Below are 26,430 nucleotides of genomic sequence, written 5' to 3'. Positions count from 1 at the left end.
TGAAGGTTACAATAGTTGTTAAAAGAAAAATATATGATGATAGGTTTATAGGAAAAAAATATATTAAATTTATTAACATATTTTATATACTTTATTGAATTTACTAGTTTATAGCGTATAAAAATAAATTCAGACAAATATTAAAGATTACCATAAAAATTGAGATATTTAAATACATTTTAAAGTATAATAACATAATATTACTCAAAAAAAAGTATAATAACATACTAATGTTTGACTCGAGAAAGTGTTGACCATATATCTTAAAAAAGTAAATTCAAAGAAAGTTAAGGTTTTATTTGATATAAGATTTTTTTTTTTTAACCGATAGCCTAGTGACTAGAAATATAATAATGCATTGTCCTACCAACCGAGTTATGCTCACGGGACTGATATAAGAATGTTTTATTTAATTGAATAGTAATTTAGCAGCATAATATTTTTATTGGCTTTGACTATCATTTATTTTTATAGAAGCTAGTGAAATATATTAAATTAAAGAAAAATGCTAACAAGTGCTCTAAGAACATTGTTTAGGCATCTAAAAGTAGCAACTTTTGTATTGGAAATTGTACGGTTATGACTTTAAGAAGTGTTTAACTTGTATTTTCAAAACATAATTTCTTTTTATGGATTCCTTAAACAATGCCCTTATGACACTTGTTAGCAAGACCCTAAATTAAAAAGCGAAAACCATTCAAACACGAGGGGTGTGTCTAAAATGGAATCAACAAAGTTGCTAAGTATACAAACAAAAAACAAAGACAATAAGCCACCAAAACAACATCAAAAGTTGGAATAACCAATTCAAGACAACGGGTTAGACCACCAAAAGCTCAAGTAAAAAATAGAACTAGATCTTCGAGCCTTCAAACACTACCATGAATGCAGCTTAACCTTCGCAATCAATTGCACAATAGACATATTTTTGTTGGAGAAAATCCATGAATTTCACTCCTTTCAAATGACCTAGATACAAGCCAACCATATCACTTAGGAGCAATGACAAATTATATTTGTAATATTGTGAAATGTTTAAAGATGTTAACTAAAAATGATCAACATCAGTATAATGTTTCGATTAAATATATTTCCTTTAATATCAAAAGTTTGTTAAATATTTGCACCGCGTCCGCTGCGTCTTTTATTTTTTTGTCTTTCCAAAAGAAGTTTTTTATATATTGATACGAGAAAGTCAATAGGATAAAAAATTTAAAACTCACAACTATTTACAAAATATCAACATTAATGTAATTTTTTATAATATTTTGTAATGTTATAAGCAAAATAACATTAAATATTTGTATCATATCTATTAGACGCGGATTTTATGTTTTTATATCTGCAAAAGCAAATTTTATGCACCGATATGAAAAAGTTGATATTGTAAAATTTTGAAAATTCATGACTATTTTTAAAATATCAATAAATTTAAAAGGTTTAACAGGTAAAACCGGTCACACGTAAGTGATAAAATAAAACATATTATATGACATGCTACAAGAGGGTGTGTTAAAATGCGACTGTTTAAACGTCTGTTCCTAACATTTTCAATGCATGACCTCAAGAAATAATACTCTAGTTTATAGATTGTACTCTCAGCAAGTAAGTACAAAACTCCTTTTTATCACTATTTGGAGTATTAAAAATATTTTGACCACTTGACCAAAAATATATTTTGACCATAATTTTGAAAAATCTAGAAAAATCAATGGTTGTGATGCCTGTGTCGACGTATACACTTTTTTTAATTGGTCCACATGTGTGATGGAGTGTAGACTATTTTTTAAAGGTGATGAAGTTTCGTAAGATATGCGAAGTCGAATACATACATTTTGTGGTATTTAAGAGCATTTATTATCCACTTTAGAAAAAAGAAGCATCTTGACAAAAAAAAGAACCATTTATTACCTCAAAATTAAAAAAGAGCATTAATATTTTTTTGGTAAAAAATAACTTTTATCAATCTTGAGATTAATAAAATTCGAATATACCTATCCACTTGATCTTAAGATTAATTCTTCAAAAAAATTAATTTTAAGATCGAGTGTATATATACTCGAATTTTCAAATGTATCATAGAAATTGTCTTTTTATATTCCTTTCAAAAAAGAAGAATATTTATGTCGTTTGTTAAAAAAATAACAACCAACTTAGTTTCAAAACTTTATATATGTCACCAACATTCTGGTAATAAAACCAAGGTCGTTCTTACGAATCCGAAAGTTCGGCTCTGTAAGTGAAAAGAGACCCGCAATAAAATAAAAACATATATTTTTTATAAGAACAATGTTCTATTTAAATTTTTTAAAAGATAAATACAAGGTGTCATATATATGCGATACATTCAAAGGTGAAAATCACTACCGTATACATGAGGAACCTCAAACCACCCTCTTAAAAAAACACCCACCTAACACCAAAAGCAAGATGACCCTATTCTAATAGGCCTAAAACAAGACAACAGAACAGGAAAAGAAAATCAAATTGGGGAAGAAGAAAACGAAAGTTTGATGGAGTGACAGTGATGGAACATGTGGTATCAGAAAGAAAGAGAATAAGGAATTTTGTTTAGTGGGGTAGTACTTAGTAGTACTATTGGACTATACATTATTAAACTCGCACACAACTATGAGGTCCTGGATTCGAACCCTGGTCACGACGTCCGATCTTGCAATTTCGGCATTTATCAGTTGTGGCATTTACCAGTTGTGATAGGAGTAGTATTTTTTTATTTTTTTTTGGTCAAGTAGCCTAGTGGCTAGAGCTCACACAATTTAATTGTGGAGAAGTGGGGTGTCCAGGGTTCGAACCCCGGCCGGCCCCTGCATATAATATGCAATATCCCTACCAACTGAGCTAAGCTCACGGGGATGATAGGAGTAGTATTTTAATAGAACTTTTAATTGATTTTAGTAATTCAAGATCAAATTAATGAAATAATGATGATTTATGAGTAAATTAACCGTTTATTAAAAAATAGAACACTTATATTTAAAAGCATTTAATTCTTTTTAACTACGCTAAATATGCCAAATTGGGTGAATTTTAGGGTGATAGATCAATTAAGTCCCCTCATCGATGGACCACTTAATTTAAGTGTTAGATTAAAGTAAGACAACGTAAAAAAAAAAAAAAAAAAAAAAAAAAAAAAAAAAAAAAAAAAAGGTAAGACAACGTGATCCTGATAGTCATTATCAAACCGAATCCAAGTTGTTTCTCTCTCTTTCAACCGCTTGAAAGATTCATCGATGTATGGCGAGCAGTGGCGGAGCCACGTTTGCCTCTATGGAGGCTTGTGCTTCCACTAAGATGATGGCTCTACTACAAATTTACATATATAGCGTCCTCACTATTCAAAATTTATGGCTACGCGCCCCTTCCTCTCATTGCCGAGTAACTTTAACAATGGATGAACTTTTGTTTTGCAAAGACTGTGAATTTAGCATATTTTTTAAGTTTTTAAAATTTTTGTCCTACCATTTTATTTCAAAGAAGGATCAAATTTTAGGAATCTACGGTTGAAGTTTAAGATATGGTTTTAAAGCTTAAAGCTTCGGGATTAGAGACAAGTTTTAGTAAGCAACATCAATTTTGTAGGATGAATTTGGGGGATTATAGCATGAGAAACTAATAGAATTAGAAAGATAGTCAAAACAGGATGAACATTTTATTATTAATAAAAAAATTGAAGTCCCATTGCCTGGCCACAAAGCACTGTGCATTTGGTTTTACAAAGAGTTTAATCGAGGATGAGAAACTAATAAGGATATTTTGATTTACTTGTTTTACCTTTTTATTTTTTATTTGGTTGAGAGATGAGAAATGGTGCTAAGAGGGGGATACATCATGGAAGAGTAGGGAAGAGCCACAAATGCAATGGCTAGTTTTGAGGTTTGCGGTGATGACGGTTGGGGTGAAAAGACAAAAAAACATGAAGAATTTTTGTTAAATATTTGATCCTAAATTGGATGTTTAAGATGATTGAAAAAATTCTGATTGTGTGTGGTAAAGTGCACATGTTCTTGTTTCAATTTATGTTAGATATGAACCATTGATAAAATCTAATGATGTTATTTTTATGGTTTATCGGTGAGGGACTTAATTGATTTCTTATCCTATAATTCACCGTCAAATCGAGTACATACATGTTTTCCTATCTAATCAATAGTATTTGTTTCTTTTCCAATATATATAAAAAAATAAAAAATAAAAGAGTTTTTGTTTCTTTTAATAAAATTTAAAGAAAAAAAGTAAAATCTCTAAAAAAAAATGTAAAATAAGACATTAGTTTTCTGTGGGGGCAAACCGGGACGGTATATTATATTATATATAAAAAATTGGTACCTTGCACTTAATAAAATATGACAATAGATTTGTGATTATATCTTATCCACAAAAAAGGAAGTGATTATTATCTTTCTGAAAGGAAAAAAAAAATGATAACTATTTTAAGCCAAAAAAGAAATGATTATTGGTAACACACGAAAAAAATTAGTGATCATGTACTTAGATACACGTGTCGCTCAAAATGTTGATTTTTTATTTTATTGAAAATAAAAAATATGATGATGTGACATTAAATCATTTATGTGAATCCAAGCCACGTTATTAAAGATTAATTCAACTAAAAAAACGTTATCAAAGATTAAATTACATATAATTTTTTTAAGATAAAAATAATTTGATTTAAAAAAAAAAGATAAAAATAATTTAATGTGTTTAAAATATGTTACAGTTTTGTTTTTAAAATATAAAATGTCATATATCTTTCTACTGTTTATCGGTAAAATCCATACAATTAATTAGATATTCGAATATGCATTCGAGCATATTATTATTTTTAGTCTTTTTTTTAAGACCAAATAATGATATAATAACAAGAACATGATGTTTCCGCACAAGATGTGCTAGAAACAATGCACAAAAATGTCAAAAACAACAATCAGTCAAACAACTGTACAAACCGTAAAAAAACAGACACAAACAACATCACAAGACAGTTGAAACACACATAATAGGATTAAGCCTCCAAAATTGGTAATCATAATCGAAAGTAACATAATGCCTGAATGTTCTCTTGTTTATTCTGAAAAATGTGACGATTTTGCTCTTTCCAAATGACCTAAACCACCGCAATCCAAATAATATACGGGGAATATCTAACTTTGGTCGAAAATCCCCCTAGGCCACCAAATTGAGTGAGATGAGACATTAAATTTCTGTGGAAAGTTGTAGAGAAACCGAGCCAACTACCTGTGGGTTGCCAAATTTTACCGTAAAAATGACTTTGAAAAAATAAATAATCCATGTCTTCAGTTAAACCACAATTTGCAGAACAACCCTGCTCGACATCTGTAAGAACCCTCCTTTTAAATAAATTGTCTTTTGTAGGAATACGATTCAAACCCAAACGCCAAGCGAAAATTGATACTTTGAGAGAAACCACTTTAAGCCAAAGAACCTCAGAATTCTAAATAGTAATATTATGCAAGTCCTCTGTCAGTTTATCATAAGCATTGTTGATTGTGTAACCATGAGACGAGTATAAATGTCAAATCCATCTATCCTCAAAAGCCATAGCAGAATTAAGTTGTTTCACACACTCCCCACCATCTCCTCCCACACAAATAACAATATTATGCTAGTGTTGTCATTCTTCAAGTTGGCATGGGTACATGGGTTTTTTTACACAATCAATCATAAACGTTGGATTGTCAAAATATTTTGAATTGTGTACGAAAAAACTTTTAACATCATGTACTCTTAAAAAAAACTTTTGACATCATATATAAATGATTATAATTAGGAAAATGTTGGACATTTGTTAAGAAGACAATATGAAAATAATTATCTTAAAACTTGTGTAATCATTTCTTTAAAAATCTAAAAAATATGTTCTTTTCAATATTAAATAAAATGGGTTTAATATGTAGAGTATGTATTGACGTGCTACGATTTATGTTAAAAAGGGTAAAGATCCTCTCCATTTTGTATAATAAACGGAGTATGCAATTTGAAGAGAGATAGACAAATAAAATAGATAGTGGGTGCTACTATTAAGTGAGTCCCACCATCAATAATTACTTTTTAGTTTTTCAAATTTTTTTTGTCTATATCTCTCCAAATTGATGAAATGGAGAGAAAAATAAATGGAGAATATCTTAACTCGTTAAAAAGACATTTCATTTAATGTGTTTTATTGCATCCTTTGACAATGATATATAACAATTTAAAATAAACAATTAAATAAATAACATCTTTTGACCATGAGTTAAGTAGTAACAATTTTATTTATTTCATATATTTTTTCTTTGGCCTAATTGCACATTTGATCCCATATCTTTCCAAAAGTTGCGATTTTAGCCTCCTAACTAATTAAAATACAAAACAACCCCTATGTAATGAATCTTTGACAGTTTTGACATTCAATTCCACTTTTGACTTAGTCTTCACTGACGTGACATCCACAATGATCGACACGTGACACCTCACTTAAAGGATGTGGGTGCCACGTCAGCGAAGACTAAGTCAAAGTGGCCTTGGGTGCCAAAACTGCCAACGATCCAATACATATAGACTGTTTTGTATTTTAATTAGTTAGGAGGCCAAAATCACAACTTTTAAAAAGATAAGAGGCCAAAAGTGCAATTAAACCTTTTTCTTTTAGTTTTACAACTTTATCATTCATCATAAAGAAAATCTTGAAAAATACTTATTCCTGATCTTGAAAAGAAATGTTAAAAAGTACTTAATTCTTCAAAAAAAAAAAAACAAATTAAATATTAAAAAAAACTCCACCCTTAATTTTGATATATTATTAATTTAATTTAATTTAATATTTGTGATAAAATAACACTCAAAAGTTTGACTCCTTCTTCTTCTATAAAAACAACAACAATATCAGATTTTCTTCCTCCTCTTCTTCATTTCATTCCTTCCGCTCCGCTGCCACCGATTTTGCTTTTCACACCTCTCTCTCTCTCTCTCTCTACTTCTCTTCACCCTTCAACACACACCATCGTTTCTCATCTCTGTAAGTACCAATGACCCCTCTCTCTCTCTCTCATGGTTTTGACTTGCTCTTTCAGTTCAATATTCTACACTTTCGATCCTCTGTTATACGATCAAGATTCTTCTAATCATGATTCATTTTTTGAGGTTTACGAGGTTTATGTTCAAATTAAACCTAGTATGCAATTTTTTTTTCCTTTTCTATTTCTTATTTACATTTTTGACCAATTTTTACTCAAAATCATGAACTTTCAATCGCAAAATTCAATTTTTGTAACTTAGAAATTTCTGGGTTTTTTGTTTCTTTCAATATTGTGCTTAGTTTTTTTCAGTGGCTTCAACTTTGGTCTGTTTTTGGTTTGTATCCTGTTATGTACTTGTGTCCTGGTTGGATAAACAGCTTAATTTGCAGCTTATTGATAGAATAGCCTATGTATAATCTATTTCTATTGCAAAAGATGAGAGAAATTTAAATTGTTTTCTTTATAAGCTATTTTCATAAGCTATCATGGAGATCAGATGAAAATAATCTATGAATGTCATGTCATAAGTTGCTTTCACAAGCTATCTTGGGGATCATACGAAAATAAGATGAGAATACCTTATGGATATGTCATAAACTGTTTTCATAAGTTAAGTTCCATGATTGCTTATGCTAGTGGATAAGTTCAATTAAGTTGATTAAACATGTATTTGGTGATTCAATCTTGTTTTCTCTCCCATGTGACTAAGAGAGAGATTTGATTAACTTTTGGGATTCATATAAAAAAAATTCCCATAGATTGTTTTAGTCAATGGTTTTATTGTTTTCTTCTCTCTCTTATGTACTTGTTCAGAATAATAATAATATAGGACAATATAACTGACACCCTTCATTTAATCTTATCTGATATAGGTGGCAAGATTGTGACTTTTTTCTATTTCCCTTATGATTAATCTCATTTTTAGTTAGTGTAGTTTAATTTAATTATTGGGTGTTATTATATTTGCTATATCTGCTTGTTTGAAAGTAGTTATATTTAGTTAAGAAACTTTTAGGTAGGTTGGAACATAACATGTGAATGTGGAATTAATGTGAACAAAACATAATGTTTCATTGTGCTCTATTCAAGTGCCAAAGGTTATCCAAAGTCCTTAGTTTTATAGTTGTTTTTCCCAAACTGTTCTGAATAATTTACATATTTTTGGTGGTTGGGCCTTATCTCTTAGAGCTGAAAATTCTTGAATATTTTGAAGAAAATGAAACACATACTCTTTATGTTAAAACAGCTATAAAATTAGTTAGGTGAGATGTTGATGTTCACATTCATTTCACCAACCAAAATTTGTTGTGGAATCTCAATCACGTCAAGTAAACTCCTAGAAGGTTCTAGTTTCTTAATCACTTAAATTGTCTTGTGGGTGGTGTTTAGGATTTATAGATAACATGAATTTCTTGATCTGAATACAATTTTATAGTTTCAAGTAATTTCTTCCATGATTTTGTTATATTAATGAAACTTCAACAATGAAGGATGAATTATCTGTTCACAGTTATTTGTAATTTTTGTATTTATACTCTTTTTCTTTTCAGATTTAGGTACCAAACAAGGAACAAATTGTAAGACAAAAGAGAATGGCCTTCAATCAATATTTTGAGGAGGGTATGAACCAAATTGATTCCTTGGAAGAAAAATCATCTCAAGAAATGTGGAAATGTGCAAGTGCTGAAGCAATTTCTGGTTCTAGTGGCTTTGACTGCAACATATGCTTGGAGTGTGTCCAAGATCCAGTGGTCACTCTTTGTGGTCATCTCTACTGCTGGCCCTGTATTTACAAATGGCTTAATTTCCATGCCGAAAATCAAGAGAAGCAGAAGGAAGAGCCACAATGTCCAGTATGCAAATCAGAAATCTCAAAATCATCTCTTGTTCCGCTCTACGGCCGCGGCCAAACTACACCGCCTTCCAAAGGCAATGATCACCAAATAGGGAGTGTCATACCACCTAGACCGCTTGGTCCTTCATGGATGACGAACTTGCCAAGATCACTTGATGCTGCAAATGTTTCACAACATAATTCTCGGACTTATCATCCCCATTATCTGAACCATTCTCAACGATACGCTTCGCCAATGCTTAACACAGGTGGTTCACTGCCCAATCCATTGGATACAAGTTATGGTGTCTTTGGTGAAATGATATATGCAAGGATCTTTGGAAACCAAGTGACAAACATATATACATACCCAAATTCATACAATCTTACGGGGATCAGTAATCCAAGGATCAGAAGGCATTTGATGCGAGCTGATAAATCGCTCGGTAGAATCTGTTTCTTCCTCCTTTGTTGCACAGTTTTGTGTCTTCTCCTATTTTGAATGATATTCCATATTTTTGTGCAATACATTCCTGTACAGAAAACAAGCGGTATCTCGGTTTAGTGGTTAGATGTATCATATATATCAGAGAAGTTGCACATTTGGTGCTGAGATAGGTTGTTGGTATAGTTACCTGTCTCTCTTAGATTATTTGAACTGGATGTTTGAATAAGTTTGCATCTGTTCTATTTTGGCTTTCAGCTTGTTATAAATTAAATAAACTGTATTATATTTCCAGAAGGAAAAACAACAGATCTTTGCATTAGTTTGCAATTGTGTAATTTATGTTTGGCCTTTATGCAAGTGAAAGATTATCCTCCATTTCCTTTTCACTTCCATTTCTCCTCAAATCCTCACTCTCAAATCATGGGATTGTCACTTCTGTTTAGTACATTTTTGCAATTTTTTGTTTTTTTTTATTCATTTATTGTAATTTTTAATATTTTTCTATTGGATTATTTATTAGGGTTCAATTGTGGTTGAAACAATTAAATCATTAGTTTTCGTTCATAAATCAACAATCCTTTTGTTTGGCCAAATCATTCTCTTCTTTTGATAAATTTGACTAAAATTAATCAATTGAAGTAAATTGTTTTATGTAAATTTTTTTTACCAAATTTGAATTAAAATTATGACCGGATTAATTTTCTTGTAGTATAACTTTAACACACGAATAAATTTACTACAATTGTTGATTTTTGAGAGTTTGTATTGTAATCAAGGATCATCACTTGAGAGATTGGCTTGTAATCAAGGATCATCACTGAAACAATAACTTCAATTATTCCCTTGATATTCATATCTCTATTCTAGTAAGTATATAACCCAGGGGGAGTTACTTCATACTTCTCCCTCCATTTCAGTTTAACTTAGTCAATTGACCATTAAAGTTTTGAATGATGAAAGTAATATTAATTAGAGTTATAACTGAAAAAAAATAATTAATGTTGTATTAAAAAGTGAAATGAGTCAATATTTTTTTACAAATAGCTTAGTTGTTATGAGACGGAGGGATAATATGTTTATAGGAAGCTTCGTTAAAATGCAAGTACCGGTTGTTAAAACATCCTCTTCAAACTTTCTCTATAAGCTGTTGATAAGTGATCACAATTGAAATGGGGGATTATATAGGATTAACTTTCCTCCAACGGCATAGCATCTGTGCAAACACATGGATAGGGTGTATGCCTATATTTGCTGCATTTTGAATTATAAAGTAGAGTAATTGTTGCATTCTTTTTCCAACTTCTAAGCCCCACTTTTGATAATGAAATTCGACCTACACATGGATAGAGTGATAATTAGTTGTCCTTTTTATTTTGCACAAATTAAATATATATATATATATATGTTTTTTTAATTATAACAATTGATTTTTTTTTTTTTTTTACGGAATGACAACAAATGATAGAAGTAGTTGTTAGTTGGGGGTTGAACCCTTGAATTGATGACTTTATTATCAGATTCACGAAAAAAATAATTCAAGATTTAAATATATATTTAGCTCCTCTAAATATAGATTTAAATATATATTTCTTCTCTACAAATTTACCAAAAAATAAAACTAAAAAATCTTCTCTACAAAGTCACAAACCGTCATTTTTTTTTGTCTCTGTCATCAACATCCACCACATAAACGATGTTGTTGCAATCCAGCTCATATCAGATTCATCATGTTTACTGATATGACACTTGAGTTGGTGTTTATGAGGATTAAATCGAAACAATTAAAAAAACATAAGACACCAAATCGACTAAAAAAATAAAAGATAGACCAAATTGATCAATGAATCTCCTTTCCAAAATGATGACTTAATTTTTTTTTAAAATGTATCATTTTTAAACCAACTCGATCAATGAATCTTCTTTCCGAATGATAAGTTAATTTTTTTTGCAAATATATCATTTTCGAATACAACCACCCAAAAAGTCGTCAATGGCGACCATGTCGATGAGGGAGGGAGGGAAAACCTCTTTCACCAGCTTCCTGTGTTGTTTAGACTTCCATTTACTTCTTTCAACATGGTCAAGAAAGATCTGTAAATAAATTATAGCCGTAGGCGCTAACTCGACTATTAGATCATCTGTTAATTGTTACATAAGCTAACCTTTTTTAAGTAATCGAAGAACCATGTTGATATAACGTTTGTAACGTAATAGACCGGTTCAAAACAAATAAAAGATAAGAGACTATATGAAACTTAACATAAGGGGGAAAAACCTAACCTTTATTTCACAAGGGTTTTGGTTTATTTCTCCCTTGAATCATCGGTCTTAAAACAAAAATGAGAGTGAATAAAATAGGATGCTAATTAAATCAGAGACATAACAATGAAAGGTGCAACAAAAAGTGTCTAAACAGGAGGAAAATAAATAAGCAGAGCACCCAGTCAGGACAAAAGCTTTCCTCCTTGGAAATAATTGAATAAATCCTTTGCAAAACATCTTTTACATTGAAACATTAGTTTTCTTCATCATCTAGTTTACATTGAAACATTAGTTTCCTTAATCATCAAATTGAACCTTTTCATTCGTTAATCTTGTGTAATCAGATCACTGGCTTCTGTTGTATCTGGTATTTCACCATAAACATAACTTACTAATCTATCATAGGTAGTGTCTGAGATATGGCCTTTTTCTTTAAATAACTTCAGAATCTCTAGGGCTTGCTCCACATCAGCTTGTTCTTTCAGGTACTTGATACAATCAACCAAATTCCAGGCGTTAGGTTTCCATCCTGGTCGACTTCCCAGTGTTGCTTTCTTTATTGCTTGAACCGCTTTTTCCATAGCATTATCTGTTTTATAAGCAGACGACAAACGGTCCCATGAACTTCCGTCTAATTCCTTGCCATCATCCAAAAGCCTCTTGATATATGCCTCAGCCTTATCCAACAGACCCCATTTACAATAAGCAGTGATCATCATATTTGGAATTCTGATGTCGAACGTTGTGTTTCCAGACTCCCATTCTTGTAAAATCTTCTCTGCGCCTTCAATGTCATCCAGTTTCACTAATGAGCTTAGCATACATAAGTAACTTGAGTTGAGAGTATTTCTAAGATTTTTACACCTATTCCAAAGTCGATAAACTGCGTCCTTGTTTCCAATTGCAGCATGCATAGTTTGAAGAGATTCATACGCAAGCCTCCTCGATTCATACGGAATCCTACTTGTCTGAGCATTAACTAAATTTTCTGATTTCTTCAGCATTGCTGAGCCCTTTTCGACATTGCCAACTTTCATATAAGCATTTGCTGCTGTAGAATATGTATACCAATCCACGGTTGCCATGGGATCAGCTTCCATTTGCATTAGTAGCTTCTCCATCCCCTCTATGTCTCTAGAATTTGCATAAGCATTCAACCTAATAGTAAACGTAGCACCGTTGCAGATGTCCTTCTCTTTCATTTCTTGCATCAACCTATCCAATAATTCATATTTACCTTTCTGAGCATATAGTTTTAACATCATATTATAACACACTGTCATGTGTGCGGGACGCAACTCCTTAATTTTCTTCATGATGACCTCTGCTTCCTCCAAAGATTTATGTTCTGCATAACAGCCTAAAAGAGCAGCATATATCTTGAACCCAATTTTAGCTTCAGGGATGCCTTTGAAAAATTTCTCTGCTTGTTCTAGACCGTGAACTTTAGATATCAGGTTGAGCTGTTTAGCAATGTCTCCAGAAGATAAATCATTGTTACTGTTATTGCTTATCCATTCTGATACCTAACAGAGTGTTTTGACAATGATATGATCAAAAGTAAATTTTCGATGGAATATATATGATCATTAAAACTAGTGGTCGAAAGATGGAAATGAATAGCAGCCTTAAACTATGCACATTCAAGGACAGTGGTGAAAATTTCCCTTGTTCTTTGACTATTCATTATAGTCATAGAGTCAATTTCGATAAACTTCTCAAAATGTACTTAAGGAAAAAGAAAGATAAAATGAATTTTTTGGCACCTTGCTTTAATAACAAGAAGTTGTTTTCACAATTTCCTATAGAACACCTTTATAACAACAAACATAGTGAAAACAAGGTAGCATTTTTGCAACTAAAGTTGAAAATAGAAAAGGAAATGAAAAAAATGAACAAGCCCAATAATTGTGAATTCTTAAACTAAGATTTCTTGTACAAGTTGAAACTAGATCCTTCATCATAATCATTTTTACAACAACCGAGCCTTATCCCACTAAGTGTATCATAATCATTTATAGCCTTTGTATTTAACTTACCAAAAAAAACATCAACCTGGTAACAAACTAATCACACCAGGATCCACAGAAGTTGGAAAAGAATTCAAGATAGCTCATTTCACTTGTTCATAAACATACATCTGCCCCTTGTTATAAGTTACTTTGCCATTTTCACATATATAAGAAAAGTAGATATTGTAGTTGATGTGTCTAATTTGTACATAGATGTTTCTAAAATACTCTTTTATACATGAATGTGTTCCATTTGGATTTCTTATCTCTCAAGACACTTGATTAAAAAAAAATTACACAGACACTTAATAATATTACTTAGAGACACATTTGAATAAATAAATTAATAACTGTATCAAAGGGTGTGTTTGGATGGATGATTTTGGAGGGAAGAACTTCATTTTCTTTTCTGAATTAAGGAAGCCATAAAATGAACATAAAAGTGTGGTTGCAATGTTAAATGATCAGATATATTATGTTATCATTTCAAATCCTTTTAAAATATCAAACAGAAATCCAAATATAGATTTAGCTCTCCAAAACCCTCCATCCAAACATACCTAATAATTCGAAATGGAGCTTTTTATTTCGAGAAAGAGTTAGTTAAACCAACTAACTAAAGACACAAGGATCCAAACAACTTAGAATACAATAGACTAGAGCTTGGTTTTCTACTTACTTTTACAACTGAAGCAAAACAATTATCCAAGTATATAATGAGACTATTTTGGTCATGTTTGAATTGACTTATTTGAGTTCATCTTATCTACTAGCTTAAGCACTTGTGTGACCGTTTGGGAGAACTTATGGTAACAACTTATGACATGTTCATAAACTGTTTTTCAGCTTATTTCCATAAGTTCTTCAGAATGGCTTACGAAACAATTTGACTTTATTTTAACCAAACATGACCTTTGTACACAACATTCCCAACAAAATGAACACCAATTCCCTAACATCTTCATCTTCATTCTAAATCATGTTTATGTCAGTGTATAAGCTCAAATAAGTCAACCTAAATAGGCCTTACTTCTGATCAAAGGCCTATCTGGTGTTTTACATGTGTCGGTATCCGATATTGACACATGTAATTATGTTCAATTATGTCATTTTCTCAAACGACTACCACCGGTGTCGATGTGTCGTGTCCGGTGTCACTAAATATAAAAAGATTGAATGTTTAAAGGATATACCTGAAGGGCATGTGAGAAGCGACGACTATTAGAAAGACGAGCGATGATACGTTTGAGAACTGGTTCGATAACATCACCACCTTGTTCAACCCATTGGTTAAGAATTGGAAGCATTGAAGATTTTGGGTTCCCATTCTTCAATATACGTTTTTCAAGTTCAGTGAAACCAATTGGGGGGGTTGAGTACATTTGAATAGACCTAGAAACTAAATATGGGTTTACGGTTTTGCATATTTTTGACCTAATTAACATCATTTTTCTTTCTTCAATGTAGCTAGCTTTGAAGAAGAATCAATCATACTGAACGACTTTTGTTTAGAGAAAAAAATGAAAAGGAGATAGACACAGGGCCAACAAGAGGCTTGATGGGTTGTAGGCCCAAAAACATAGATTTCCATCATAGATAAAACTTATACTATTACTTTTCTTACCGTATGCATCTCTATTTTTTCTACAAAAAGACCCTTTTTAATCCCAACACAATTTGGATTATATAAGAAGAAAAAGAACATTGTATTGCCAAAATTTACCTAACAACATTGACATATAATATTAGGAAGACGATTGAAAATAACCCAAAAATGAAAGACAATTTTTTTTTTTTTGGTCAAGTAGCCTAGTGGCTAGAGCTCACACAATTAAATTGTGGAGTGTCTGGGGTTCGAACCCCAGCCCCTGCATATAATATGCAATATCCCTACCAACTGACAATATTAAGAAGACATAATTGAAAATACCTTTTTTCTTATAATTTTATGGACAAGTTTTGGAGCAATTTGATCAAATAGCCTAAAAATCGGATTTTTGATTGAGAGACGAAGAAAACAACTAACAATAGCCTAAAACACAAGGATGGAATTAGGATGTTGGTATGATTCTTAAACTGACTATCTCTGTTATAAATAGGCTAAGCCTTTGTGCTGCTATAGTTCAGATTATATAATCTGAACTAATGTATAATCTGAACTAATTTCCCCTGAATTCTTGGCACAAGAGTGGTGTATATGGTGTTTTGGCTTTTATAATCCGAAAAAACAAGAAATGTACCCAGTTATATTGTGTTTTCGGCTATAAAATCTGAAATCGTCAAAAACAATTTGGATTATATAATCAATACTGTCTTAGATTGTGTTTAAGCTTGAGGTTTGGAGGGTTTTACATAGTGCATAACATATGAAAAAAAAAAATAAACGACAGAGGAAAAATCAAACGACATAATTCAACAGCATAAAACAACGTAATAAAATAAGTCATATGATGAAATGGAAGGTGTTACAAGAAAGGAAACAAGTATTACCCAAACCTCCTTCCTCTTCCATCTTCTTGCACCACATGTTTAATATTGGGCGTTTAATAATTTCGTTTAATATGTTTCAATGTAAATGTAAATGTGCTATGAAAGACATGATCTATTAATAAAATGAGACTTTGATTAATTTTTTGTCATTTTCAATTACGCCTTATTGATATTATACGTCAATGTTATTATGTAAATCTGGATAATACAAAGTTTCAAATTCTATAATACAAACTGTGTTCGGATTCTAGAATCCGAACAAAGAGTGTTTTGGGGAAGAAAAAAATAGACGCATGAGAAACACATAAAGTGGAAAAGGTAATAGTCTAAAACATAGACAAAGTATTTCCCCGCCCTTCACACAACTTTTATGTCATTAAATCACATTCTACCAAAATAAATTCAACATAATACACCAACAATAATAATTGAAACATCATAATTAAACAGAGACAAGATCTTGAACCAACCAAACAAACTTCATATGATTCCTCCATACAATTTATGATTTCTTCGTATATTCTAGACTGAATCAAACTTTCTTGAATATCATGAACACTTCTTCCTTGTAATGATCATTGAACTACAATTGATGGAAAATAGTTTGTCCGACCCACACTAATTGTAACACCAATTTTAGTGATTTTGTCCTAGCCTAAGTTTAACTTGTGGAAGTAAATTATTAATTAATTAACGAGTTAAGTCTATTTTATAAATAGAGAGATGATTGTTAGCAATAATCACATTTTTGGTGATGTAGGGTGTAAATTAAGTTTAACTAGCCAAGATAATTTGATATCGATCGACTTTTATGTGGGCATATTTCTTCTGCAATAACAATGATAAACAAGTAATCATGGAATTTTTTCTAGGGTTAATATGTCTTTATCCCCTGTAATATAGGTTATTTTTGGTTTTTCCCTGTATAATTTTTATTTTGATTCACCCCTGTAAAATATTTTTGTTTTGATTTACCTCCCTAATAGGCCAAACAAAAACCAAATTTTTTTTTTCAAGAAATTTTCATTTTCGTTTGGCCTATTAGGAGGTAAATCAAAACAAAAACATTCTACAGGAGGTGAATCAAAATAAAAATTTTACAGAGAAAAACCGGAAATGACCTATATTACAGGGGGTAAAGACCTATTAACCTTTTTTTTACAAGTAACATGCAAACAAAATGTCACAAAAATTGTAAAATCAAACAATAGAAATACATGAACACGCATGCAGTGGAATGCAACTTCAGGCATTGATTAGTCTATGTCTGGACTTGGCCCCGAAGGTGGAACAAAGCCTTTTGGAAGCATCAATGCAAGAGTCTCAAGTTTCTCTTTCGTGTCACAAAGTTTCCTTCCATGTATCAACGAAAATTGTATAACGGAAACCATGAACACAAATATTAAGAAGCGTGTCAATTTTTTCATCTCGTACTAATAGTATTATGCCTTTTAATTATTATTCCAATTACTTTATTTTTTGGCAATGCCAAGTGAATTGCTTATATAATGAAGCTTTGTGAACTGGGATTTCGTATTGCCGGCACATGTTTCATTGGCAGCTCTCATGAGTCATGTGTTCACAAGTCCATACCACTTGTAAAAAATCTTAGTCTTGCCGGCTTTGTCGTGTGTAGTTTGATTTAGCGTAAGATTAAATGTCATTGACTGAAATATAGTGATTTATTTGCTTGATTAATAACAAAGACGTTGTAATTCATAACCTTCTTCCATATGCTTAATTAATTGAGAACTAGTACTAGATTGAGAGCTGCGGTTTAATATTACTTTGTCCCCATGAACATAATTGAACATACCTCAATTGATAAAGACATCGCATAAAATATATGTAGAAACGGAGATTCAAAACCAAATTTCTCACTTGTTCACCTTAAAACAATGAATTTTTATCCATAACTTTGTGTCGATGCTGACCTTATTTACATGGATACCTCCCTTCCATCTTAACACTATTTGTCTCTATCAAGTATTAACCCTCCAATTACACTCATTGTTTCTATAATTTATTTGTGTCGATAACCACTAAAGTTTATTTAGTTAACAAAATCTATTGTTTATGTTTTTGTCTTCAATGGACACCAAATTAAAATGCAACAGATAAATCGAAAAGCACAAAAAATAAGCTAGAATTCAGGAATCAGGACTTCATGTAACCACTCAACACCGTAAATAAGAACATGACTTGTGTGAGAATCGGAGACACATTTAACATAAATTAAAAATAAAAAATAAAAAGTAAATTTTATGTTTATAGTGAACTGAGTAAGATCCCATGAAGATTTTGACGAGTTTTATCCATATGTATGAGCTACGGGATACTTAGATTCATAAGGGACGAGTAAAATAACGGTGCGTCGACTTTGAGTGGAAAATTGGCAGTACTAAACTTCCAAAATCTCATGGTTGTTTCCCTTTTCTCTCTCTTCTCTCCTTCTGAAACCCTAGCCGTCACCCGTTTCTTCTTCTTCTTGTTGTTGTTGTTAGAGGGGTGATTTTGGGTCAATTTTGACCCAAAAATCACATCTCCGATTTGTTTTTCCTTATACCCTAATTGAATAAGTGATTTCACATTTTTTTTGTTTCCTTTTGTGATTCCGTCGTCTCTGAACGACTTGTTTTGATTTCCCGTCTTTGTGCGGTGTGTTTTTTATTTTCCGTCTTAGTGCGGTGTTTATTTTATTCAGGTTGAAAGATTAGCTTTGAGCAAGTGCAGATCCGATCAATGACAATAACTTTGGCGTCATCAACATTGCAGATCCGGAGACATGAGGATTCCGGAGACTTAAATATAGTCATATTTATAGGCATAGGTACCTTGCCGTTTTAGGCTATTAACATGGATGCTCTGAGTTTGTTCACACGTTCATCCTTTTTGTTTTTAGCGAATTTGAATTTGTATTGTATCGATGTGCTTTATCAATTTGAATGAATGAATATCGTTTATTTTTGTCAAAAAAAAAAAACTTCCAAAATCTCACTGCATTTAGTTACATTATCCCATTTAATTTGCAACCAATTCAGGTGTATACCGACTCATAGGGTTGAAAAATAGGTTCTGAATGCCAGAGGCAACAACTTATTAATGAGAACTCCAATACATCAAAATGTCTTATAATATTTGATAAATGAAAGATATAAACATAACTCAATAGCGCTTAGATGAGATGACGCGAGTCTCTTCTAACTTAAGAAAATTTTGGGTTCAAATTCAGCGTTAAAACTCTTACAAAGGATTTATCATCCATTTAGATCTCATAAGACTCAAAGGATTAATCCCTGCAGTTACACGCGGAGGATACCGAGTTTACTCCAAAAAAAAAATATAAAAATAATTTTATCCAATTATACTAATAATTATTGACGTATTTTCATTATCAATAATGCAAAATAGAGAATACAATTGAAAAAGAAGCAAAGTTTATGTTTGGTATCACAATAGGTGTGTCAAAATCATGGGTAATACTACTGAGTTCATCGAAACAACTTTGCAGACTAGAGAGAAGGATAGCTGCACTATTTTTTTTCTATGGTAAATAGACAAAATGGCAATAACTATTGAAAATTCTCATACATAAATGAAAAAGATAGCATTCAAATCCCGACCACAGCGTTCAACCTATCTATTTCGATATTTTTACCAATTAAGTTAGGACTTATAGACGAATAGCGCACACATTCTGTTTCATTGATGAATTGATTATTCGAATCTGATGCATATGGAGTGCCTAACAATTAATTATCGATATTTGTTATTAAAAAAAAAAAAAAAAAGACCACAAAACTGTGAGTATTTTGCCTTTCACTGCAGCCGTTTTACTTTTATAGCATCATCAAAGTCTATTCTTAATTTGATTCTATTAGTATTAATGGCTAAAAATTTATGTCAGTTTCTTCTATGACCATTAACTACCATCAAAACTGACCAGGAGTATGTTCACTCAATTTTGAAATTCTTTATTAAATAGTTCAGAAATGAAATCAAGTTTAATTACCTACACATAGATTCAAGTTCACATTCTACCATAAAACCATCTGCCTATTAAAATTTAGACTTTCAACCGATTAAGTCGTTTAATTCAAAATTTGAATAAGCGTCAAGGGACTAATTTATCAACAAAATACCAAGCGCCTAAACAACAAACAAGACCAAGTTATGAGCAGATACAAAACTCGTCATTATTACGAGTGTAGGTTTCAGAGTTGATCCTAAGATCTTAACGATTATGTATGGGCAATAAAAAAAAATCTCTACTGTAGAATCCATGCTTGTGCATAACAATGATTAACTACATAATTGGGAAATAAATTACTGGAAGTCTAGAACGATATTTGACATTCCTTTAGCATGTACATATCATGTCATAAGAACGTGTGTATACACAATGTTAAATATGGAGACTGTCTGCGAGGTTATATAACTCGTCTTTTTCAACCTACATCTACTTAAAAAGCTACCCATAATTCTTAAGAATGCAAAGCGAATGTATGTACTCGGATATACAGCAGTCAACAAACCCTATGCAACATTCGCACAATTCTTACTCACAACATGCTCGTCATCAGCACGATAGAACTGCAACATTTTTATTGGCTCCACATTTTCCTGTAAGCAAAGCCATCACAATATATGTTAGAAGATCAAACACTCACCATTATCTATGTTTAGATGAAAATCAATGAAGTATAAAAGACCTCAGCTATCTCTTCAGATTCCGAAGGGAAGTGAAACCCAATTGAGCAATTCTGCAAATCTTCAGAACTCTTGATCCATTCTTTGCGTTGTAGAATTATCTTTAATTTCAGTCGAAACATCTGCACAAAGATTATTAATTCCAAATGAACTATTTTTTTAACACAAGACAATATTCACCTAAAATTAAGATATCAATGCTCAAAGGAATCCAAAAGGGAAGGGATATTTTATAATATGTAGGATTAGGAAAGGATTGTCGATGTAATGAACAAACCTGGGACAGAGAACACAATTTTGGTTGCTCCAACCCATCAGCAATGATCAGACCAGCACCTTGACACTCTGGACAGAAAACGTGTTTTATATCCCTGTCTTCTTTACCAGAACCTGTTACAATCTTTTTCTTTCCTTTTTGGCAAGCATTTTGATTAACTAAACGATCTGTGATCATTTCATATTCGCACAAGAGTATCCAGTGTATGACGCAGGCTGTATGAAACACATGAAACGCCTGCATATAAATGCAAATATAACTTTTCTGTTTTGATAAATGAAAAGGAGAAATGGTAGGGGCACAAGTTAAGGAACTAAAGAAGGATATATTTTCATGGAAATTGTGTATTCAATGTTTTTCAAATTCAAATATTTTCAATACAATTTTTTTTTTCTTAATTCGATTTTGAGTTCCTTAACTTCTGCCCTAGCATGACCCAGTGAAAAATGACTGTAACTCTTTTCCAAAGTTTTGAATACATGTATTGTATTGTATTGTGAATAAAATGCAGTTTCAACTTTCAATGTCGTAAGTTTTTACGAATGCTTGCTTTATTACTAACAAATATAGATATATAGCAAAACAGGATCAGAGCATTAATGAAATGATTTTACCCCAGTTGGATTCCGACTGCAACAAACTACTCTTCCAGTCTTCAGATTCAGAAAAGTGGCTACATCTTTACCAGGAATCATGTTTTGTTGACAGATGTTGCATACTTTTTCTGCTGCTAAGCGCTCTCGCCGTCTGATTGCCTTCCTGATCGCCCTGTTTGAAACAAAGTTAGTTTGAAGAAGCTGACTGTTGGATTGATCAAGCGTCAATGTTGAGGGGGCATTCCTCAAAGGTGGAGACTCTTCTGAAGCATAGTGCCTGCGAATTTCATCAACATCTTCAACGTCAGACGATGGTTCTTTTCTCTTTCGACCACTTTCCCTCTCATCTTCCAGTTCTAGCATAGAGGAGGATGGGAGTAATGACTTAGCATCCTCGACCTCAAGCACTTTGTCCCGACCCAAATCATAGCTATAAGGGAAAACTACAACCGCAAAATCATGCTCTTGAACCTCAGTGTCATCTTGTTGATTATTCTCTTTTCCTAACCATTCACACCAAATTCTTCTAATTTCATTCCCTAAAGAGCCATACTTCTCAGCAAACCTAGCAGAAATCTTCCCCAAGCCAATTTTCCTAACTTTCACATTAGTAGCTTCACTTGCAATCTTCAAACATGGAATCACCGACATAGAACCATCAGCTTGTGTATCATCCCTTGCAATTGGTTGAGCATCTGACTGAGCCTCTTCATTAAAAGCCACAATGGCACGACAATTGTCGTTGCCACTTTCAATTAGCTTCAACAATCTATTTCGGTTACCATTTACAGTTTCCGGTTCTTTATCACCCTCAGATGAATTATCAAAGAATATAAGACCATCACTAAAAGGCCACGGATTCGGCTTCATCAAAGTACGTCTAGCATAATCTAATCTAGACCTATGAAGCTTACCCTTCAAATGATCATACACAACACTATCACTATAACATCGAGCAAGACACAAAACACAGAAATATATATACTTTTTCCCATTCTCACGTAACTCGATGTAAGGATGCCCTTGAGCTCTAATGTGTCTCAGTATAATCCTCGCACCTTTCTCTCTCAGATTATTCGAACCACCAACATTCGAACAAGACCCCAATTCCAACTTCCCACCCATTTCAAATTTTTCCACCGAAAATACGAAATTTCAAATTCAATAACCAACAAGAACACAAATTCAACGAAAACTTTCTCTGAAATTCTAAAAAATAATAATCTCCTAAGCTATTATCAAGATTTCAAACCCTAGAAGCATACCACAACAGTAATTTCTCAAATTCAACAATAATTTACTTTCAATATTCAAAGATTTGATAAATAAATTCATACTAACAGAAAATATTTGACAAATGCAATAAATCACGAGTAACAAGTCAACAATTTCGAGCAAAAAAGGGGTAATTAAACAATTGAAAAGCGAAATTTGAAGAAGAAACCTTAAAACGCAGCAGTGAAACTAGGTTTACTTTGCGTAATCGGTATAAAATGTTGGGGTATTCGAGGAGAACGAACAAAACGGAAAAAAGCGGTGAGAATGATGGAGAGGATTTCAAACGAGCGCAAATCTTCCATTGACATCTCCATGTGTCGCCGGTAAGGAAGAAAACGTGCTGGTTAGGGTTAGGGTTAGGGTTTGTTGTGCGAGAAAACGAGAGAAAAGTGAAGGAAAATGAAGAGGGAAAATTGGAAGAGGAAAAGAGAGAAAAGAAAATGGTTTGAGAGTGATTTTCGAATTCTGTATATTTTTAGTTGATGGAATTTTCTTTATATGGGAAATGGTTTTTGCAATGATGAAAGTGTGAGGAGTATGTGAATTAATTGGTGACCCTTGATTATTTATTATCAACGGTGGTTGGAGTGGAGATGAAGTTAATGCATTTTAGGATAAGGAAAGGTTAGGAGTAGATTCGAATTTTTGTGTAGATATTCCTCCTAGTGTTTCCCTTTGTTTCAATTAATTAATAAAATTATTATGTTGACAGTGACATTCATTTATTCACTTTGAAAAAAGTGAATTCTAACTCTTAAACTATTTGATAAAAAAAAATAATTTTTTTTTTTATCATTTACTTATTTTATTTTAACAAGACCATTTCTTATATAAAGACATATTGAGTTGTCGAACAATCTCTTTTAATATTCACTTTTTTTCATAATGAAAAGTGATAAGAATGATCACTCTTCTACTTTCTTTAAATGTTAAAAAGAAAATAATAACAATGGATTAATGGTTTATTTGCAAAGAAATTATTTAGCGACTTTTTTGAATGTAAAGACCAAATTATCTATTTTTAATTACGGTTAGAGATTCAAGTGTTGCGTCAATTTTCTTTTAGAGACAAAGTGTTTTTTTTTTTTTTTTCGATAACTATATTAGATCGCGCAATATGTTACTTATTTTTCTCTCTAAACACAAAAGCTCTCATCTCTCTCTAACACAAATCATTGTTTTCCACCGCTTTCCACCTTCTTCTCTGCCAAATCCAAACTTTCATTTTCAAGATGTAGACTTAGATGATGGTGGGGGTACGCTAGGCCTTCACAACTACACCATCACCAAACCCCCTTTGAGGTTTCAGTCGCCACAACTTGCTTAGCAATCGTTGGGGTTTGTACGATGCAGAAAGCTCTTATTGACAGTTATTGATTTCTCCCTCAAGTGGTTTCTTTAAACATGTTTATGTTCATTTTGTACGACCAAAAAACGAGTCGGTCTTCTCTGTATATATTTGTTCACGTCTCTAAGTGTGATTTCACAATATATTATTCGTTGGTTCCAGGTTCGAATGATGTGAATCGTGTATGGGTTTCTTGGTTTTTGATGTGTTTGATCCCTAGCTCATTGTATTCAATTTGAGTTACAATTTTGTCTTTCCACTTCAAGATTTGAGATCATGTGATGTGATTATGGGTTTGAGAATCATGTGTGGTGGTTTTGATCTTGTGATCCACAAGATATGGTCCAACACTCATAGGTTGTGTTTAAGATCCTTTAAAGGTTGGTTGAATTTCGGATTGTTTGGCTCAAAATGACCATTATTTCTTCTTGTGGTTTTGTTTCATGTTGACGGCCAGGTTCACTTGTCGGGTTTTAAATTTGAATTTGAGTTCGTTTGGACTCATTCTTGGTTTTGTGCTTGCGAACGTTCTTACACCACACTTTTTTGCAATCTAATTTCGCACTCATATACATGTTCGCTAGATTTTGCTTGTGTTAGGTGGGTGTTTGCTAGAGTTTCCTAATTTTTCGTTAGAGTTGATTCTAGACCGCTTTTGTTGTAGTTTGACCGTTTGTAATACCTGCTAGGCCTAATGGCCTAATTCCTACATTTGTATGTGTTTTGATTGGATCAAATTTATGTCTTCTCAATCTTTTGTAATCTCCTTTTATTTTTATCTATCTATGATGTTGTCCAAGATTCATTATCTATGTACTATTTGTCTTAAAAAAAACGAGTTTGAGCAATTTGTCTTTAAAGCAAAATTGTATCTCCATTTTAAAATTAAAAAGTTACACACCAGCAAAACAAACACAATGGAAATTTTGTTAGAGAATAAGGTGTTCCACTATTTTTATCAAAACTTTTTATAATATTAAACTGAATAACGTATTTATAAATAACGAATATAACATTTCCCTTATAAAACAAGAATTTAAGATTTATCACTTGAAACATGTGATTTTGTTTAACAACAAGACAAGCAAAGGCTCTTATTTTTTAAAAAAGGTGAAGCAATGGCGTGAACTGTGATGGGTAACAACACATCCCTTTCCTGAAGTTGAAAGGTATCTTCTTCACCAACCAATTTCTTTATTTTTACTAAGCTTCAAACTTGCCAATTTTGAGTAAAATAAACTCTTATCCACGTTCTCTTTTCATTTTTCTTAGTTTATTTTTTTTGGTCAAGCTCTTAGTTTTTTTTTTTTTCCCCATGATAATCCACCTACTTATATAACTGAGAACAATTCAATACTCAACAATTCAATCCAAAAATGCTCACTAATTAACGTTCACAATTTTTGTACAAAAAAAAAAAAAATCTTTCGAAAAAAGACCTTAGGCCAATCGCAACGAAAAAAATGACTCATGTCCGGTCAAAACTCAGAAAAAAATAAAAAATGTTAACCTGTTGCTGCCCAGGATCGAACTGGAGACCTTTAGTGTGTAAGACTAACGTGATAACCACTACACCACAGCAACGTTGATGATGAAAATTGAACTATATGGATAATAACTATAGTAGATGTAATATATGATGCATGCAATGAAAACTCTCGGAGTGCATTTGATTGAAAGTATATCTTTAATATTTCTATTCATAATTTTTGTACAACCATCTATGGGGTAATGACTCTTCCTACTGATTTGAGGCTTGATTACTTTCGAGATGGATGTGGACTACCTAATTACAAACTCCCTTGATTTGTTGTTCGATGGTCTCTGTTGTTTTTGCTGTTCTCTTTTCTGCTTTTTCCTGTTTTTAGAGGGTTTTGGTCTAGTCCCCCCTCCTTTTGTAATTATTTGTCCCCCTTTTTTTAATAAAATTTTATGAGTTTGGCGGCATAGGATGGAGGCCTCTCGAGGTGCCAACCTAGTTAGGATGTCGATGATACCTCTTGATGCATGTCCACTCTCCTAGTTTATCAAAAAAACTAACTACACAAATATCAATCATCGGGTTTTGTATTAAAATTTTGTATAAAACTTCCATAGGGTTGTTTTGAATTTAACCTATTTTATTTGCACTGATAGGT

The 26,430-nt window shown here is 32.1% G+C and overlaps 3 protein-coding genes and 1 non-coding gene across 4 annotated transcripts; 1 reads left to right on the top strand and 3 right to left on the bottom strand.

The window, feature by feature from the left end:
• The first annotated feature begins 6,894 nt into the window (after positions 1–6,894).
• On the top strand, positions 6,895–9,705 carry LOC25487645 (E3 ubiquitin-protein ligase RMA1H1). Its single transcript, XM_013609629.3, has 2 exons — positions 6,895–7,036; positions 8,588–9,705. The coding sequence occupies exon 2, from the start codon at positions 8,630–8,632 to the stop codon at positions 9,371–9,373; it is 744 nt and encodes a 247-aa protein (XP_013465083.1). The 5' UTR covers positions 6,895–7,036; positions 8,588–8,629; the 3' UTR covers positions 9,374–9,705.
• A 1,942-nt stretch (positions 9,706–11,647) lies between these two features.
• LOC25487644 (pentatricopeptide repeat-containing protein At2g20710, mitochondrial) lies at positions 11,648–15,133 on the bottom strand. Its single transcript, XM_013609628.3, has 2 exons — positions 14,787–15,133; positions 11,648–13,107 (listed from the first exon to the last, which is right to left on the bottom strand). Exons 1-2 carry the CDS (start codon positions 15,039–15,041, stop codon positions 11,908–11,910), a joined length of 1,455 nt encoding a protein of 484 aa, XP_013465082.1. The 5' UTR covers positions 15,042–15,133; the 3' UTR covers positions 11,648–11,907.
• A 5,236-nt stretch (positions 15,134–20,369) lies between these two features.
• On the bottom strand, positions 20,370–23,489 carry LOC25487643 (uncharacterized). The gene is made up of 4 exons (XM_013609627.3): positions 21,685–23,489; positions 21,071–21,307; positions 20,796–20,915; positions 20,370–20,706 (listed from the first exon to the last, which is right to left on the bottom strand). The coding sequence occupies exons 1-4, from the start codon at positions 22,789–22,791 to the stop codon at positions 20,620–20,622; spliced, it is 1,551 nt and encodes a 516-aa protein (XP_013465081.1). The 5' UTR covers positions 22,792–23,489; the 3' UTR covers positions 20,370–20,619.
• Positions 23,490–25,803: 2,314 nt separating this feature from the next.
• TRNAV-UAC (transfer RNA valine (anticodon UAC)) lies at positions 25,804–25,876 on the bottom strand. The gene has a single exon. It is a non-coding gene; the product is annotated as a tRNA-Val (tRNA).
• Between the last annotated feature and the right edge of the window lie 554 nt (positions 25,877–26,430).

Source organism: Medicago truncatula, chromosome 2, assembly GCF_003473485.1.
Source record: "Medicago truncatula cultivar Jemalong A17 chromosome 2, MtrunA17r5.0-ANR, whole genome shotgun sequence".
NCBI lineage: Eukaryota > Viridiplantae > Streptophyta > Magnoliopsida > Fabales > Fabaceae > Medicago > Medicago truncatula.
Note: the sequence above shows the minus strand (reverse complement) of the source record. Positions and strands in the feature narration are given on the sequence as shown.

Excerpts from the sequence above, each read along its gene's own strand:
- LOC25487645 (XM_013609629.3), top strand. The coding sequence starts at position 8,630 with ATGGCCTTCAATCAATATTTTGAGGAGGGTATGAACCAAATTGATTCC.
- LOC25487643 (XM_013609627.3), bottom strand. The coding sequence starts at position 22,791 with ATGGGTGGGAAGTTGGAATTGGGGTCTTGTTCGAATGTTGGTGGTTCG. Across the intron at positions 20,916-21,070 it reads AATTGTGTTCTCTGTCCCAG|ATGTTTCGACTGAAATTAAA; the intron begins GTTTGTTCATTA and ends ATCTTTGTGCAG. Across the intron at positions 20,707-20,795 it reads AATCTGAAGAGATAGCTGAG|GAAAATGTGGAGCCAATAAA; the intron begins GTCTTTTATACT and ends CTTTGCTTACAG.
- LOC25487644 (XM_013609628.3), bottom strand. The coding sequence starts at position 15,041 with ATGATGTTAATTAGGTCAAAAATATGCAAAACCGTAAACCCATATTTA. Across the intron at positions 13,108-14,786 it reads GCTTCTCACATGCCCTTCAG|GTATCAGAATGGATAAGCAA; the intron begins GTATATCCTTTA and ends ACACTCTGTTAG.